The following is a 19,467-nucleotide window of genomic DNA, read 5'->3' as shown; positions in this document are numbered from 1 at the left end:
ATGCGTGGTGCAAAAATTTTGCAGACAAAAAAAAGGCAGGAAGCGATCGTCTTTAAATAGTGCTCCCCCAGTCCCTTCCCGACTGCAAAACGCTCCCCTCAACCTGTCGTTGCTAACAGCAGGCGGTAAGACAGGGGGCGCCATTCAATATCCGGTCTGGGGCGCTACACTCTCGACTGACGTCACGATCAGCCAGCACAGGAGACTGTGGCAGTAGTGTTTAGCGCCACCGCAAAATGTCTAGTTAATTTTGTGAGCGGCACAAACATCACCGCGCACGGACGCTAGTTGCTTTGCGCCCTCAAGGCACTAACGGGAGGCGCAATCCAACCAAATGTTTCCCCTTAATTTTGTTCGGCAATTATGGTCATTACCAGTCCTGAAGGGCACAAATCTACTGTATTGTGAATTATTGTTAAGCACTTCAAAATTATATTAACTCTGGGTTATAACACGATGAAAATTTTTTATTGATCATAATTTGTCCCCAGTTGCACTGTATTATTTTTAATATGCACCGATGTAACAAGATAAATCTCATTGCAATCTGTTGTAAAATTTACTCCATAAGCACACAGGAGTACAAATTCATCTTGGTCAATCGAGCAAAATGGGCAAAAGCGAATCACTGTCCATTTTAGACTCCATATTACAGTAGATTTACTTTCCAAGTTAAATGTAAGTAATGTAACTAGTGCTATTGAGAAACAAGGTGCCCGGAGGTTCATACAGACAACCTGAATGCTGGTGTAACATTCAACAGCAAAAGGGCCAATAAATTACACCAAGTATAACATTGAATTTAAAATTAGAAGCTGTATGATTGCAAGAGAAAGGGACATATTAACAAGGAAATCATTTAAAAGAAACTCCCTATTATGTCAACACTTTATTCGTTAACACATTTTAAAGGAGTCTCTCAAGACTAATTTACTCTGCTTATGTTTTAAATTAAATCTGAAATACCATTTAATTATTTCAGAACAGTGGCTCACTGGGAACCTTTGCAAGGCAGTAATCTCACATCAGGGTTCAATGAACCATTAATGAGCTTCTTTTCTATGTCACATACTATGGCCTTCAAGGGATCAATTCTATTCGGTTTTATTTTCTCTTCCATTTTCGCTCTTCCTCTTGCTGGCGTGTAGTTCTACAGGCCCAATACCAGACCCAAATGGCTAGTCATCATGTGGAGTCTAGACAATTAGAATAAAGGACCACGAATAGCACTGCAGCCAAACTGAATTCTGAATCTCACCAGATACCCACACAATCATCTAACAGAAAACAGAGAGTTGGGATAAATGGTTAATTCTCGGGTTGGCAATCAGTGACTAGTGGTGTTCTGCAGGGGTCAGTGCTGGGACCCCAACTCTTTACAATCTATATTAACGATTTGGAGGAGGGAACCAAGTGCAACGTATCCAAGTTTGCCGACGATACAAAGATGGGAGGGAAAGCAGTGAGTGAGGAGGACATAAAAATCCTGCAAAAGGACATAGACAGGCTAAGTGAGTGTGCAGAAATTTGGCAGATGGAATATAATGTTGGAAAGTGAGGTTATGCACTTTGGCAGAAAAAATCAAAGAGTTATTATCTAAATGGAGAGAAACTGCAAAGTGCTACAGTACAAAGGGATCTGGGGGTCCTGGTGCATGAAACACAGAAGGTTAGTATGCAGGTACAGCAGGTGATCAGGAAGGCCAATGGAATCTTGGCTTTTATTGCAAAGGGGATGGAGTATAAAAGCAGGGAAGTCTTGCTTCAGATTATTATTTGAATGGCAATAGATTGGGAGAAGGGGAAGTGCAAAGAGACCTGGGTGTTCTGGTGCACCAGTCGCTGAAGGTAAGCATGCAGGTGCAGCAGGCGGTTAAGAAGGCAAATGGTATGTTGGCCTTCGTAGCAAGAGGGTTCGAGTACAGGAACAAGGATGTCTTGCTACAGTTGTACAGGGCCTTGGTGAGACCGCACCTTGAGTATTGTGTGCAGTTTTGGTCGCCTTACCTGAGGAAGGACGTTCTTGCCATGGAAGGAGTGCAGCGAAGATTCACCAGGCTGATACCTGGGATGGCAGGAATGACGTATGAGGAGAGATTGTGTCGATTGGGCTTATACTCACTGGAGTTTAGAAGATTGAGAGGGGATCTCATCAAAACCTATAAAATTCTGTCAGGTCTGGACAGACTAGATACAGGAAGGATGTTTCTGATGGCCGGGGAGTCCAGAACCAGGGGTCATAGTCTAAGGATAAGGGGTAAGCCATTTAGGACTGAAATGAGGAGGAATTTCTTCACCCAGAGAGTGGTGAACCTGTGGAATTCTCTGCCACAGAGGGCGGTGGAGGCCAGTTCATTAAATATATTCAAAAAAGAGTTGGATATATTTCTTAAGGCTAAAGGGATATGGGGAGAAGGCAGGGACAGGGTACTGAATTTGGATGATCAGCCATGATCTCATTGAATGGCGGAGCAGGCTCGAAGGGCCGAATGGCCTACTCCTGCTCCTATCTTCTATGTTTCTATACAGGGTACTGGTGAGGCCACACCTGGAATACTGCGTACAGTTTTGGTTTCCATATTTAAAGAAAAGATATACTTGCTCTCGAGGCAGTTCAGAGAAGGTTCACTCGGTTGATTCCAGAGATGAGGGGGTTGACTTATGAGGTAAGGTTGAGTAGGTTGGGCCTCTACTCATTGGAATTCAGAAGAATGAGAGGCGATCTTATCGAAACATATAAGATTGTGAGGGGGCTTGATGGGGTGGATGCGGGGTGGATGTTTCCACTGATGGGTGAGACTAGAACTAGGGGGCATAATCTTAGAATAAGGGGCTGCCATTTCAAAACTGAGATGAGAAACTTCTTCACTCAGAGGGTAGTAAATCTATGGAATTTGCTGCGACATTAAATAAATTTAAAACGGAGATAGACAGTTTCCTAGCTGATAAGGGAATTAGGGGTTACGGGAGCGGGTAGGGAAGTGGACGTGAGTCTAGGTTCGGATCAGCCATGGTCCTATTGAATGGCGGAGCAGGCCCGAGGGGCCGTATGGCCTACTCCTGCTCCTACTTCTTATGTTCTTATGTTAGGTCACTGAGTATCAATCAGAAGTCAGAACCATGGCTGATTTTTTTTCCACGCCTTAATCCATTCACACAAAGGGCAATTGCAACACCTTTAGCACTACCCGAGCTGAAATCACAACTTAGTATTCAGACTTGCTGGTCTGTATAACTTAGTACAACAGGCAGTGGCTTTAGCCACTAGGCAATCAAAAGTTTGCCAGATATTGATCGATAGAATATTCCACATAGTTGATGCACAATATTCACAGTCAAGGAGTGTTAGTTGAAATTTAAGCAATAAACTTGTAGGGAAGGATATAATTCATAGAATAAACTGGCTTCACAGAAGATGGTGATAAATGGAAAATGCTCTGCTGAGAAAAAGTAACCCCAGTGTTCTGCATTCTTCTTGGGACTGGTCATCACAAATCTTGCGAATGGCACATGGAACTAGGCATCTGTCATATTAACTTCACTAATGACACAAAGCTCAACGGGCAGGTAATGAATAGAAAGAAGATTTATATCTTGAGATCTGGACGCATATGTAAATAAGTTGAGCTATGATGGGTGAGATATGGCTGATGGGGATTCTAATTTGGTTAAGTGTAGGGTAATATAAATGGCTACAATGCAGAGGCTGAAAAGGCAAAGGATGTGGGAGTAATCAGTGATCGTATCTTGAAAGCTTCTGGTCAGTGTAAAGCAATTATCAATAACGTAAATCAGGTACTAAGATGCATCTGAAGAGCAATGGACTACCATGTCAAAATTCTAATATATATAGAGCAACAGGAAGACCAGTTCTGGCGTATGGCATGCAGTTTTGGTCACCCTACCTCAAAAAGGATTTTGATGCAAAGTAAGAAATCAATAGATGGAGGGGGTGACAGATATTCCTGATAACAAATCATATGTAGACCCTCAATGGATTAGGCCTGATGGGCTAATTTTTTTTTGCTCCAGGCTTTATGCTCCTATGTAAACATTTATTAAATAACCAACAGTTCATCAAGGAATAAAACTGTCTGAAATGAAGCAAACTCACTTGTAAAGTTGCTGAACCCAATTCCTTCAATATTTTTCCAAAACATTGCACGTGTATTAATAGCCATTTCATCAGCACCAGATTATTGTCATTTTTAAAAGAGACATCAAAATGGGTTACATACCACTGATTACAGAACTATTAATAAAGGGCTACAGAATCATTTTAAAAGATAGAGAATAAGAGAGTAAGAAGTCAAAAAATTAAAATGGTCCAGAAGTAAAACTTTCACAGTTGTGACACCAAATATTGCAAAAATATATTTTACTTTTTAAATGGTTCTGTATCCAACTATGCATCATAATCTCTTCCGCCTCCCACCCTCATTTCTGACGTCTCTCTCAAATAATCCCTTCCAAGAAATCTTAATAACTATTTTAAGAGTTAAAAAAACTTACTAGGAACCATAAAAATGTACAGTTTAAATTTTGTTTTCCATAAAGAAAAGCTATATTTAGCTTCCAAATAAGAGGATTGCAAAGACTCCAGTAAGGGGGGGGGGGGGGGGGGGGAGAGAAAGAGAAATCAGTTGTAACTTACCGCCTCCACTGCCCCTTACACATACATTAATACTAGTTTTGTGGTTAAGGAATAGTTAAATGGCTGAAAATGCAAATATCTGATGAACCTACCTTAATGACTGGGACCCTGGGTTTGAACCTGGAGGAGAGTTGGTTCAGTACCTCTGCCAGTAACTGCTGATGTTTCAGAACTTTTCTCATCTTCATTATTCGCACAATCGCAGCCTTGGAGATATAAAGAACATCAGGGAATGGGGGTTACACCACTTGTTCCAAGATTTAACTGTGCAGATTAGAACCATAGAATGATACAACACAGAAAGAGGCTATTCGACCCAACGTGCCTGTGCCGCTCTTTGAAAAGAGCTATCCAATTAGTCCCAGTCCCTTGCCCTTTACTCATAGCCCTACTAACTTTTTCAATTCAAGTATTTATCCAACTTCTTTTTGAAAGTTATCACTGAATCTGCTTCCATCACCCTATGTGGCAGTGCAGATCATAATTCGCTGCATAAAAAAGTGTCTATTACTGTAAATAACGTGTCCTCTGGTTACCAACCCTTCTGCCACTGGAAACAGTTTCTACTTATTTACTCTTATCAAAGCCATTCATGATTTTACATAAGAAATAGGAGCAGGAGTAGGCTCTGCCATTCAATAGGGTCATGGCTAATCTTCTACCTCAACTCCACCTTCCCGCGCTATTCTCATATCACTTAGTGTTCAAAAATCTATCGATCTCAGTCTTGAATATACTCACGACTGAGCATCCACAGCCCTCTGGGGTAGAAAATCCCAAAGATTCACAATCCTTTTTGAGTGAAGAAATTTCTCCTCATCTCAGTCTTAAATGGCCAACCCCTTACTGTGACGCCCCCCCTAGTTCTAGACTTACCAGCCAGGGGAAACAGCCTCCGAGCATCTACCCTGTCAAATCATAAAAGAATTTTATATGTTTCAATTCTTCTTCTAAACTCCAGAGAATAGAGGCCCAATCTACTCAATCTCTTCTCATAGGACAACCCTAACGTCCCTAGTTGACTCAGAGACTAGCGTCCTGAATTTAAATAAAGGAAACTACAATGGTATGAGGCGCGAGTTGGGTAGGATTGATTGGGGAATGTTACTCAAAGGGTTGACGGTGGATAGGCAATGGCAAACATTCAAAGATCGCATGGATGAACTACAGAATTTGTTCATCCCTGTTTGGCATAAAAATAAAACAAAAAAGGTGACTCAACTGTGGCTAACAAGGGAAATTAGGGATAGCGTAAGATCCAAGGAGAGGACATATAAATTGGCCAGAAAAAGCAGTAAACCTGAGGATTGGGAGCAGTTTAGGATTCAGCAAAGGAGGACAAAGGGATTAATTAAGAGGGGGAAAATAGAGTATGAGAGTAAGCTTGCAGGGAACAGAAAAACTGACTGTAAAAGCTTTTATAGATATGTGAAGAGAAAAAGACTGGTGAAGTCAAGCGTAGGTCCCTTGCAGTCAGAATCAGGGGAATTTATAATGGGGAACAAAGAAATGACAGACCAATTAAATACATACTTTGGTTCTGTCTTCACAAAGGAGGACACAAATAACCTCACAGAGATGTCGGGGAACATAGGGTCTAATGAGAGGGAGGAACTGAAATAAATCAGTATTTGTAGGGAAATTGATGGGATTGAAGGCCGATAAATCCCCAGGGCCTGATAATCTACATCCTAGGGTACTTAAGGAAGTGGCCCTAGAAATAGTAGATGCATTGCTGGTCATCTTCTGATAGACTCTGGAACAGTTCCCATGGATTGGAGGGTAGCTAATGCTACCCCACTATTCAAAAAAGGTGGTAGAGAGAAAACGGGGAATTATAGTCCGGTAAGCCTGACAGCGGTAGTGGGGAAAATGCTAGAGTCCATTATAAAAGATGTAATAGCAGAGCAGTTGGAAAACAGTGACAGGATCGGACAAAGTCAACATGGATTTACAAAAGGTAAATCGTGCTTGACTAATCTACTGGAACTTTTTGAGGATGTAACTGGTAGAATAGATAAGGGAGAATCAGTGGATGTGGTGTATTTGGACTTTCAGAAGGCTTTCAATAAGGTCCCGCATAAGAGATTAGCGTGTAAAGTTAAGGCACATGGGATTGGGGGCAAGGTACTGACTTGGATAGAGAACTGGTTGGCAGACAGGAAGTAAAGAGTTGGAATAAACGGGTCTTTTTCCGAGTGGCAGGCAGTGACTAGTGGGGTACCGCAGGGATCGGTCCTAGGACCCCAGCTATTCACAATATATATATAAAAAATGATCTAGATGAGGGAACTAGATGTAATATCTCCAAGTTTGCAGACGACACAAAGCTGGGTGGGCGTGTGTGCTGTGAGGAGGATGCCGAGAAACTCCAGTATGATTTGGACAGATTGGGTGATTGGGCAGAAGCATGGCAGATGCTGTATAATGTGGATAAATGCGAGGTTATCCACTTTGGTGGCAAAAACAGGAAGGCAGATTATTATCTGAATGGCAATAGATTGGGAGAAGGGGAAGTGCAACGAGACCTGGGTGTCCTTATGCACCAGTCGCTGAAGGTAAGCATGCAGGTGCAGCAGGCAGTTAAGAAGGCAAATGGTATGTTGGCCTTCGTAGCGAGAGGATTCGAGTACAGGAACAAGGACGTCTTGCTGCAGTTGTACAGGGCCTTGGCGAGACCACACCTTGAGTATTGTGTGCAGTTTTGGTCGCCTGATCTGAGGATGTTCTTGCCATGGAGGGAGTGCATCGAAGATTCACCAGACTGATACCTGGGATGGCAGGAGTGACGTATGAGGAGAGATTGGGTCGATTGGGCTTATACTCGCTGGAGTTTAGAAGAATGAGAGGGGATCTCATTGAAACTTATAAAATTCTAACAGGACTAGACAGACTAGATACAGGAAGGATGATCCCAATGGCCGGGGAGTCCAGAACCAGGGGTCACAGTCGAAGGATAAGGGGTAAGCCATTTAGGACAGAGATGAGGAGGAATTTCTTCACCCAGAGAGTGGTGAGCCTGTGGAATTCTCTACCACAGAAGGCAGTGGAGGCCAATTCATTAAATATATTCAAGAAGGAGTTAGATATATTTCTTAAGGCTCAAGGGATATGGGGAGAAGGCAGGGACAGGGTACTGAATTTGGATGATCAGCCATGATCTCATTGAATGGCAGAGCAGGCTCGAGCGGCCGAATGGCCTACTTCTGCTCCTTTCTTCTATGTTTCTATGACTCAGGAACCAGTCTAGTGAATCTTCGTTGCACTTCCTCCAAGGCAAGTATCTCCTTCCTTAGGTAAGACGACCAAAACTGTACACAATACCCCAGGTCTGCTCTCACCAAAACCCTATATAATTGCAGCAAGACTTCCTTACTCTTGTACTCCAACCCCTTGCTTGCTGTACTTGCATGTTAACTTGCGTGTACAAGGACCCCCAAATCCCTCTGAATACCAATATTTACTAGTCGGTCATCATTTAAAAAATATTCTAGTTTTCTATGCTTCGTACCAAAGTGGATAATTTCACATTTCCCCACATTATACTCCATCTGCCACCTTTATGCCCACTCACTTAAACTTCTATATCCCTTTGCAGCCTCTTTGCGTCCTCCTCACAGCTTAATTTCCTACCTAGCTTTGTAACTTGTATACATTACTCTCAGTCCCCTCATTGACGTCATTGATATAGATTGTAAATAGCTGAACACCTTTATTAAATCTCTCCTTAACCTTCTCTGCTCTAAGAGAACCCCAGCTTCTCTAATCTCTCCACGTAACTGAAATCCCACATCCCGGATACCATTTTGGTAAATCTTCTCTACGCCCTATCTAAGGCCTTTACATCCTTCCTAAAGCGTGGAGCCCAGAATTGGGCACAATACTCCAGCTGAGGCCTATCCAGTGATTTATAAAAATGTAGCAAAACTTAATTGCTTTTGTATTCAATGCCTGTTTATAAAGCCAAGATTTGCGTATGTTCACCCCCATGTCACTCGGTTCCTGCATCCCCATTAAAATAGTACCATTAGTAGGGAAACAAAATCTACATGCTACAAGATCCACAAATGCTAAAATTGAAATATACAGGAGACTTTGGTTTATCCGGAGGTTGTATGTCCAGAAACCTCGATCTACCGGCAGAAATCAGGAGCCGTTTTGTTAGGATTTTTTTCTTCTCGTGGCTTTTTTTTCCACGAGTCAGGCTCTGGAAAGTCTCTCTGAAGCTGTTGCCAAGCTACAGCGACGCTTCCAAGGTACGGGCTGACTGTTTGAAGCTGTTGCTAAGCAACAGTGTTTGTTGTCAGATACGGAGATGAAAACCTCTGTATGCTTCAACATTAACGCTGGTATGTCCGGCAGTTTTGATAGATCGGCAACAGCTCGGTCCAGTCGGTGCCGGATATAACAAAGTTTCCTGTATAATATATTTGAGGATAACCTTGAAAAATAGCCTTTTCCGGCTGGAACTTTGCCAGAGTTCCTTAGCTAGTAGCAGAATAACAGGCCAAGCCTTTACAGGAAATTAATTTTCATTACAGTATTTTAAGGCCCAACTTAGAGGGTTATAGCAACAATCAATTATAGAATGTTACAGCACAGAAACTGGTTATTTGGCCCATAAAACCTGTATGGATATTTTTCTCCACAAGTCTCATCTAAGCTCACTCTTTCCAACAGAGTTGGGAGGGAGGAGACAAATCCCCTTTAAGAAAACTGGTATAGGTTTAGATAGCTGATCAAGTTTCAACAACATCAACTTGCATTTATATAGCATCTTTAATGTAGTAAAACATCCCAAGGTGCCTCACAGGAGCGTTCTCAAACAAAAACGAGCCACATAAGGAGCTATTAGGACAGATGCCCAAAAGCTTGGTCACTGAGGTAGATTTTAAGGAATGTCTTAAAGAGAGAGAGAGAGATAGAGGTGGAGAAGTTTAGGGAAGGAATTCCTGAGTTTATGGCCTAGGCAGCTGAAGGCACAGCCACCAATGATGGAGCGATTAAAATCAGGGATGCCTAAGAGGCCAGAACTGGAGGAGCAGAGATCTCGGAAGGTTGTAGGGCTGATATAATATCCTGTTGAATACAGCAGGAATGTTGAGGACGACTACTATAATGTTGTGCTAATTCTGCAGTAGCATTTCTGTAACAAAAGTAAAACCAGAACATAATCACTAGTTCATTTCAGTGGAACTGCAAAGAGTATATTACACTCTTGTGAAATGATTCAAGTTCTCTCAAATTCAATGTTGCCGTTTCCTATTAAAAGCAAGTTCAATTTACAGAGGTTACAGAGATAGGGAGGGTGAGGCCATGGGGGGATTTGAAAACAAGGAAGAGAATTTTAAAAATCGAGGCATTGACATACCAGGAGCCAAGGTCAGCGAGCATATAGGTGATCAATGAACGAGACTTTGTGCGAGTTAGTATATGGGCAGCAGAGTTTTGGATAAGCTCAAATTTACGGAGGGTGGATGATGGGAGGCCAGCCAGGAGATCATTGGAACAGTTGAGTCTGGAGGTAACAAAGGCATGGTGAGGGTTTCAGCAGCAGATGAGCTGAGGCAGGGGGCCAGAGACAGAGAAAGACTGTCCAAGAAGTGTGATTTTTTTTTTTAAAACCCTACTTCTTCCTTCGTATGGTAGTAGCAAAGCAAATATCAATATTCAAGTTGGATATCCAAGCCAAAGCTTCCGGTGCAACAGTGTGGATCTCTTTTAGGCTGTCTACAAATCTGTATATTTATTATTTTTCTTAGTTACAAGGAAGAATTGAAGTTATATTAATGTGAGATTTGCTGTAACAGTTACTCTGTACATTCACTCACTGACTGCAAAATAAAACAACTTAACGAATAGTCACTAAAGGGTTTAGTCCATCGTTTACCATCATACTCAATATTTAGAGTGGCAAAAGTAAACTCCTGATTGTGACAGATGCAACTCTACTTATGAGAAAAACCAACAACACTAACTCAAGTTAATACTTAAAGGAGACCTGAAATTTGTAACACTTGTCAATCTGGGATTTTCATTGGCTAAAAATCAAGCTTCAAAAGCGGTTTTCATCCAGCAGAAACCTTTTTTTTTAAAACTTGTTCCCGTATTTAAAATGATGAGGAGAGCCAGGAAAAACAAGCAAAGGTAAGTAAAAAATATTGAAGTTGTTTAATGAAAAGCTTAGGAAAATCGGGAAGTATGCAGCAAACAAAGAGTAAACGTTAAGTTAACGTAAAACACGTGGGACAAATAAAGACTGGGGGGGGGAAATCCTAGAATTTTTTTTTTTTTTTTTAAAACAGCAGAGGAGGCCATTTGGCCCATTGTCTCTGTGCTGGCTGAAAAAGAGCTATCCAGCCTAATCCCACTTTCCAGCTCTTGGTCCATAGCCCTGTAGGTTACGTCACTTCAAGTGCATATCTAAATACTTTTTAAATGCAATGAGGGCTTCTGCCTCTACCACCCTTTCAGGCAGTGAGTTCCAGACCCCCCGCCCCCACCCGCCACCATCCGCTAGGTGAAAAAAGTTCTCAACTCCCCTCTAATCCTTCTATCAATTACTTTAAATCTATGCCCCCAGTTACTGACCCCTCTGCTAATGGAAATAGGTCCTTCCTCTCCATTCTATCTAGGTCCCTCATAATTTTATACACCTCAATTAAACCCAGCCGATCCAATCTTTCCACATAGCTAAAATTCTCCTGTCCTAGTAACATCCTTGTAAATCTCCTCTGTACCTTCTCTAGTGCAATCACATTTTCCTGTAATTAAGGATGACAGGTTGAGAAAAATTGAACTGTTGACGTGAGATCCTTTGGGCTGCACAAACCTTTGCCCCAATGCTTCATTTTTTTTTTTTAAAGATATTCGTACACACTTCAGAAAGTCATTGTACATAGCCATTGTTTGTAACATTCACATACAAATTTTGTATGGCGCTTACATAAGGGTACAGAAGAAATCTTGGTTTCACTTAGGTACTCCACCCTAACCCAGCATGTTCATTAGCCAATATACCCAGCCCCAACATCTTCCAGTTTAACTACATCCCAGGGAACACGATCAAACTGCTTCCACCCTCAAGCATGCACCACTCCCAGCACATACATAGCAATGTCAGCAAAGCTATTTTAGCTTTAAATGTACTTAAGGCATGCTCTAGAGACCAGGGACCAAAAGAAATCTCAAATTGAAACATTTCACCCTCCTCTAGTGAATGGTACCCTAATACCATTGCCTTCTTTTTAGTATCCAAAGATAGAAATCCTCAGTTTTCCATGTAATTGGTATCGTTGATGGAAAAGAGTTGTGTATTAGGACCAATGCTCCCTCTAAATTGTCTTTGTTGTGCGTGGCCTGTTTATTTCAATGCGCGGTTCCTTGAAATTTCTGCACATGCCCGGTATTTCAAATGGAAACGCTTGTGAGCGGCCTGCGCGATACCTTGCAGATTACTGTGCGGCCGTGCTTAGAGAGAACATTGATCAGGACTATTGCATTCAGAGTAAAAGATAGCAAATTGAGAAAAACCTTGACTATGTACAGACTTAGTGAGCATAGCCTGGCCATCGAAAAAGGCAGACTCAGACAGACCTGTCTGCCAAGAGAGGACAGGATATGCTCTCACTGCAGTCAGGGAGTGGTGGAGACAGAGATGCACTTCCTCACAGCTTGTGGAAAATATCAGGGCAGAAGGGGGAATTTCTACCCAAAATTCATAAAAATATGCCCTGAATTCAAAAATTTGAATGACGACCAAAAACTCCCATACCTATTAGGGGAACAGAGAAATTGCGTAACCTTAGTGGCAAACTATGTTACAGCTTGCCATAAGCAGAGGGACAACCATTAAATCTAAGAAAAGAGTATATACATATTATATGAGTGTATATTTATACACACAGGGATATATCTGTTTATACACTGTATGGATAGATCTGCGTTTATGTGTTCAACCATAAATGGTTTTTTTTCAGTGCTTTGGCAACATAAGATGTACCTTGTCATGCCAATAAAGCAATTTGAATTGAATTGAATTGAATTGAATTGACACAGAGGAACTATCCTCTCATTACTTCCTGGACACAGTCTCCATATTAATTGGGTGTCAGAAGATGATGATTTATATCGAGGGTGTGCCCTGGGCTAAATGGCTTGTTTCTGTGTTTTAATGTTCTGTGATAGAAACTACCCCCTCAAAGCAGTTCTGTAATTTGATTGAAATGTTCATGACTAATTTTTTCTAGAAATCATACAACTACTATGGTAAAAACAAATGGCCATAGCAATGTGGGCTACAATTGATCAGGAGATGGGCAATAAAAAAAATCAAGAATCAATTTATTTGTCTCAAAAAGGGCCTACCTGAATCAACAATTTCCTATCTTCTTCTATGTTTTTGTGTGTGGTCTCCTGCTCTTGTTTCTGTTCAGTCTTCATTGGCACATTAATGTTCACCCTCAGCTTTTTACTGTAAGAAATAGTTCAGTTTAGGAAACATGATACCAAACATAAGTTCGACAGCTCTGGTTTTTACTACTTCAACGTCACTTACTTTTTGTACCCCAAATACAGTTTGATTAATGTGTCAGGCTTCATCTCTACTTCATCCACATTTGCATTTTCATCTTCTAAAACCTAATTTAAAAAAATAACTGATTAAGACAAGTCATGTATTTGATTGTTTGATGACTATTGCCTTTGAACAACAAATCAGCACTTACCAGTAGTTTGGACTTCAACAATATCTGTAAAACCTGTACCAGTATGTCCTGCAATTAATATTTAAAAATATTACTACAATTGCAAGTTTGAAGCCATATAATTTTTCTATATTGAACAAAATAATGCACATAAAAGCCAGCTATTCTGAGAGATCAAGACATTTGATTCCATACACTTGTTGCAGAGTACCATCAAGTTCCAATATGCTCAACTGCAATACCAGAATACGACTGCTAATGTTTTTCTGACATTCCAAAAGTGTCACCATTATCTGTTTTTTGTCAATGGGCTATGCAGTTAACATTCCCTGCTCTTGTTGGATTCATCAAGATCATTAGGATAATTAATTCAGTCATCTCCCTGCTCTTACCATTTTGATTTGAGTGCTGTCCGTTAATTGTTGAACGGTGTAGGCATCCTCCGTGTTATACTGAAGTAGGATCGCCATCTGGAATGTGGATGCCTTTGAAAAGAAAAGTAGATTATATTCGGAGTATTTATTTTGAGGAGGACCCTAACAAATAACTGCCTTTCCTATTGCATGACGAGGGGGAGAAAAACTTATCATAACTTGTACTATTTTCACTGCTTTTCCACCTCCAGACAGTTTAATAGCCATTAGCAAGGAATTTTTAAAAAGAGCAGCTGCAACAAAAAGAAAAATTCAATGGCACTCAATGGCTGTAAAACATCAATGTTCTTTTGACTGAATAAAACCAACAAACTTCTAATGCATCAAACCAAATATTATTTAGTAAATTTGGCAGACCTCTTTCTGGTTGCAACATTGCTGGCAAAAATATATGCCAAAAGTTGTGTGCTGGTATATTTATAATATACAGAGTGTTAACTCCTAAATGGAACTTCAGGATACACAAGTAAATAGTACAATGTAGGAACATTTAGTTTCGAGCAAGGGTATCAAACATATGGCCCACGGTACAGTTCCAACCAGCACGCAGCGTGTGATACGGAATTGAAACATAAGATTCTGCAGGGTAGATGCTGAGAGGTTGTTTCCCCTGTCTGGAGAGTCTAGAACTAGGGGGCATAGTCTCAGGATAAGGGGTCGGCCATTTATGACGGAGATGAGGAGGAATTTCTTCACTCAGAGGGTTGTGAATCTTTGGAATTCTCTACCCCAAAGGCTGTGGATGCTGAATCGTTGAGTATATTCAAGGCTGAGACAAGATAGATTTTTGGACTCCAAGGGATATGGAGATCGAGCAGTAAAGTGGAGTCGAGGTCAAAGATCAGCCATGATCTCACTGAATGGTGTAGCAGGCTTGAGGGGCCATTTGGCCGACTCCTGCTCCTAATTCTTATGTTCTTATATTCTGATCTCCCGGGCACTGCTTCTAACAACCCAGGAGAAATGCACCTTTTAAATGTTTCTGCCGCCACAGCAGCAGGGACTGGGGGGTCGGAGATGAGAGCTTGGGGGAGTGATGGAGACTAGAATGGGGGGGTCGGGAGACTAGGGAATGGTTGCCAGGAGCTTGGGACTTAGGCAGGGGGAGGGGAGGGACTGGAGAATAAGGTGTGATGGGGTGGGCTTGGCGCCCAGCATTTCCTGCAGAGCGAGGAGCAGTCAGTAAAGGGGCAATTGAAAGCTGGGGTCTTTACTGTGGGTAAAAAGTGATAGATCGTTACCACTTGTGGGTGAATGGGGAACAAGGACACAGAGAATGAGTATTCTCCCTGCGCGCGGGGAGCTATATGCCCTGATTTTACATCACCAGCTCCAATACATGGAGGAGTGAGATGCAGGACGGCCGAGTGTGGGCCGACAGCGGCCCACAGTAGTGCTATGGAGCTGTGAGGAACACTCCTCCGCGCTCCACAGAAGGTGAAGTTAAAAAAAACTTTGCGTACCATTTCTTCAGTCTCCTGCAGTGGTTCCTTCAAGGACCGCTGTAGAATGGGAAAAATTAGTTGGAGCTTGCACAGCACACGCTCCTAATTTTTCATACATTTTAGAGGGGTCTTAAAACAGGCGCAGGATCCTTCTTTGCATATATAAATTGATCCCATGTTGATTTCAGTCACGCCTAAAAATAGCGAGGACCAATAGATTTAAGATGCCGCCACGCAAATTTGGTGCAGGACGGCACGCCCAGAAATTGATATACATTGCGCCCATTTTACACCCAAAAAACAGGCAAAACATATACTAATTTCCACCCCAATGTGTCCGAATAACTTCTGCTGAATGTAGCCCACGCCAAGTACTAGGATGCTGGATCAGGCCCATCACTTAAATTGAGTTTGACACCTCTGGTTTAGAGAATGATCGTTCAAAGGAGAACAAACCAGCATCAGTATTTCTGCTGCTCCTGATTTACAATTCCCTAAACCCTTCAATTACAGGTGCAATTTTCTATCCCTTGAAGGTAAAGATGACAGAGTTGATAGAGCCATTTTCATATAGAACACCTCCCACATACGTGAACCGAGGTTGCCACAGGAAAACACAGGAGGATAACATTCATTTAAGTTGTTTTGACATCAGCAACATCATGATATTACCCCCATAATCTTTCCATGCTGTATAAAGCATCTTCCTTGAGCCATTAGTTAATTTTCTTAATTTAATCTCTGCCACTGTTGTTCCCACATCAAACTTATTTAGGACACACTGAAGCATGTTCTGCTTGTTCCATTTAATCTGTTGTTTATTGTAATTTCTTTGGCATTGAAGAATCATTATCAAAATATCCTGGTTTTAAGCACTGTTCAAAATGCAGTTAGGCTGCAACAGGTTTTGACAACAACAAAAAATATCTGAGCCATTTGTGCTACAAACAAGACGTGGTATTTTGCATTACAATGCCTCAGATTCTTAGCTAAGGACGTATCAGAAGACTTCAAAAATGAAAAGTAATGCTATGGGATCATTTATTTCAGGAGCAAAACTGGGCAATAAAAAAGTTAAAAATTGCATCACGGTGCCCTTCAGAAAAGGTATGATGGATGGTGTGGGTCAAGAAGTTAGAGCAAAAAATGTATTCCCACCTCATCAATTCATTATAAAAATGCTACAGGTTCAGAAAATAATATTCAGCCTGCTGTTTTGCCAAAAAGGGGACTAAGAAGTCATACCTTGATATTTAGGTCAGATGTCCATTTCCAAATAAACTGATTAGTTGGAGAGATGGGAATAGATTTTTGCTTACTGATCGAGTTCCCGAGGACCAAAATTATCAAATGAACAACATCATGACTTGTAAAGGACTTTCTTTGTCTCCCCACTCCCCCCGCCCATGTAAATTTAAGGGCAAGTCAGAAAGTCATACAACCAAGCATTTACCAAATTTCCTGCATAGATTCTGCAAGGAAAGTTACAAGCAATCCAAATTACTCCAGTTCTGAGATATTGACAGACATTGTGCTCAATAGTCATCGCAGGAGAGACATGGTCTATGGAATCTTCATGAAGTTTTGCCGCCTCCCAGGTCCATGTCTCCAATCAAGTTTCCACAAACCCCACACACAGCACTGAAACAACGCTAACCAGTCATAAACAACATTCTCTGTGCCTGTGACCGTGCTGCTTTATCCCTCCTCATCCTCATTGATCGCTCTGCAGCCTTCACATAGTCAATCATCCCATCTTGCTCCAACACTTCTTGGTTATCAAGCTCCTTAGGATTACCTTCGCTTGTTCTACTCCCATCTATCTGATTGTAACCAGAGAAGCTCCAGCAGTGACCTCTCCTCCCACCTGCATACTTTCACCTCCTGTTTGCATCTTGGTGTCCTATTCAACCCCTAGCTAAGCTTCCAGCCTCATATCTATCACAAAGACCCCTATTTCCATCTCTGCAACATCTCTGCCAACCTCCACCCTACCTCAGCCATCTGCCACTGAAACCCTCATTTGTGCCATTGTCACATCCAGACTCCATTACTCCCACATCCAGACTCCATTACTCCCAACGCCATCTTGGCTAGCTTCTCTTCTTCCAAACCTTTAAACTTCAGCTCATCCAAAACCCTAGTACCTATATCCTATTCCACACCAAGTCACGCTTATTCATTACACCCATCCACCCTGATCCATACGCCTCAAATTTAAAATCTTAATTCTCGTGTTTAAATCTTTCCATGGCCTCGACCATGCAGAATCTCTCACCAACCTTGCCACTAGTGTACTGCTTCTCCAGAGGTAGCAGATTCGCTTTTGAAATCCTATAGCCTTGCAAAAAAATCAAAGATGATTTTGGATGCTTTACAAGAGTTGAAATAAAAGACATTTGCACAACTGAACAAAATCTATGAAAACGTACAGAATCAGAAAATTAAAGCATCTATCCATCTGTGCTCTTTGAACAACCAGCTATTATTGCTTGAACATCGGATTTAGCTCTGTTACCACTGTCCTTGTCCCATCTAGATGGATACTTAAGGATCATCACGAGTTAGAAACAGGTGAAGTTATAGTTAACCTGCCAAAGTAGCCTGGCATGGCTGCTATGCAGATCTTTAGCTACAACACCAAGACATTTTACAATACTGCAGTTCTATTAGGCAACCAGGCATGGAAGTAATGATAAAAAAGCAAAAATGCTGAAAATACTCAGCAGGTCAAGTAACATCCACGGAGAAAACAGAGGAACTGATGTTTTTAATGGGAACCCTTTGTCAAAAGTTGAGTATACTACAAATGGACAGCATTTAAATCTGTAATATGCTCCAGTTTTGACAAAGGCTCCATAATCACCAGCTCAACTTCTCCGTTCTCTACACAGATGCTGCTTGACCTGCTAAAGAAAGATGCGGGTTTCAGGGTTAGTGCGCAGGTTGGGGGGGGGGGGGGGGGGGGGGGGGGGAAGAAAGAGAGAAGCAGCAGCAGAGGCAGCGGAATGGATGGTCTCAATCTTAGTGACAAAGAAATCCATAAGCTCCTCACATTTGTTACATAGATACACAGAAGTTACAGCATAGCAACAGGCCATTTGGCCCAACCAGTCAGTCAATGTTGGCATTAATGGCTTTGCTAGGGACAAGGGCAAAAGTGGAGGTTAAGGAAGGGTTGAGTAAACTGATGGCTGCAGAAGTATTGTGGCACATGGAAAATCTACTCTCCAGATGTGGCTGTTTTATGCTTTTACTCCTTTTCAGATAGTTGCTCAAAAATTAGGGTTCAGGATTGTTGCGAATAAAGCAATCCAGTGAACATGTTATCTGTTAACCTTGGTGATATAAGGTTTCCATGCAGAAGATGCTGTGACAGCTCTCTGACGAAAGGTCATCGACCCGAAACGTTAACTCTGTTTCTCTCTCCACGAATGCTTCCTGACCTGCTGAGTATTTCCAGCATTTTCTGTTTTTATTTCAGATTCCCAGCATTTTGCTTTTGTTCAATGGCAATGTGCTTTCTGCACCTTATTTGAATATATTAACTTCTCTTCTACCCTCCTTAACCTAAAGCAATATAAAGGAAACTTCGCGATATCCGGCACCGAGCTGCTGCTGATCTATCAAAACTTCCGGATAGACCAGCGCTAATGTTGAAGGATACGGAGGTTTTCATCTCCGTATCTGACAACAAACGCTGTTGCTTAGCAACAGCTTGTAAACACTCAGCCCGTACCTTGGAAGCGTCTCTGAAGCGGTTGCTAAGCTACAGAGACGCTTTCCAGAGCCTGACTGTTAAAAAAAAAACCTAACCAAAACGGCTGCTGATTTCTGCCGTTAGATCGAGGTTTCCGGACATACAACCTCCGGATAAACCAAAGTTTCCTGTAACTAGAGATATATCTATGAACTTTGTTATTGACACCAAATACATTTGTTATAGCTATTGAAGACAGATTCTTTTCTATTTATCAGTACACATCTCACCTGTAAAGTATATCTGTTCTTGAAGCAGTTTGTGACTAGCTCTCCTTTCGACAACTGATACAGCCATGTCAATTTCCGACCACTGTGCCGACTAGCATAGAATGCTGTGAATCTCTGGTAACTACGTTCCAACTGCAGCAACACAAAGCTGATGTTTATTCAATGAATTTTATTAACTTCTATTATTCATGAACAGCTTGTAACATCATAAAAATAAACAGCAAACACAAATCAAATTT

General features: G+C 41.6%; 1 protein-coding gene across 3 annotated transcripts in view; it reads right to left on the bottom strand.

Moving 5' to 3' along the window:
• Positions 1–19,467, bottom strand: part of cul1b (cullin 1b) — a 104,973-nt gene that overhangs the window by 2,763 nt on the left and 82,743 nt on the right. For all 3 annotated transcript variants that reach the window (XM_085988077.1, XM_085988075.1, XM_085988078.1), the window contains 6 exons: positions 19,229–19,360; positions 13,752–13,844; positions 13,381–13,428; positions 13,212–13,294; positions 13,022–13,127; positions 4,747–4,860 (listed from right to left, as the gene is read on the bottom strand). In XM_085988077.1, the coding sequence (XP_085844203.1) occupies positions 4,747–4,860; positions 13,022–13,127; positions 13,212–13,294; positions 13,381–13,428; positions 13,752–13,844; positions 19,229–19,360 (576 nt within the window). The remainder of the gene's footprint in view (positions 1–4,746; positions 4,861–13,021; positions 13,128–13,211; positions 13,295–13,380; positions 13,429–13,751; positions 13,845–19,228; positions 19,361–19,467) is intronic.

Source organism: Somniosus microcephalus, chromosome 5 (assembly GCF_052327205.1).
Source record: "Somniosus microcephalus isolate GS21.2 chromosome 5, FLI_Smic_1.0, whole genome shotgun sequence".
NCBI classification, from domain to species: Eukaryota; Metazoa; Chordata; class Chondrichthyes; order Squaliformes; family Somniosidae; genus Somniosus; species Somniosus microcephalus.
Note: the sequence above shows the minus strand (reverse complement) of the source record. Positions and strands in the feature narration are given on the sequence as shown.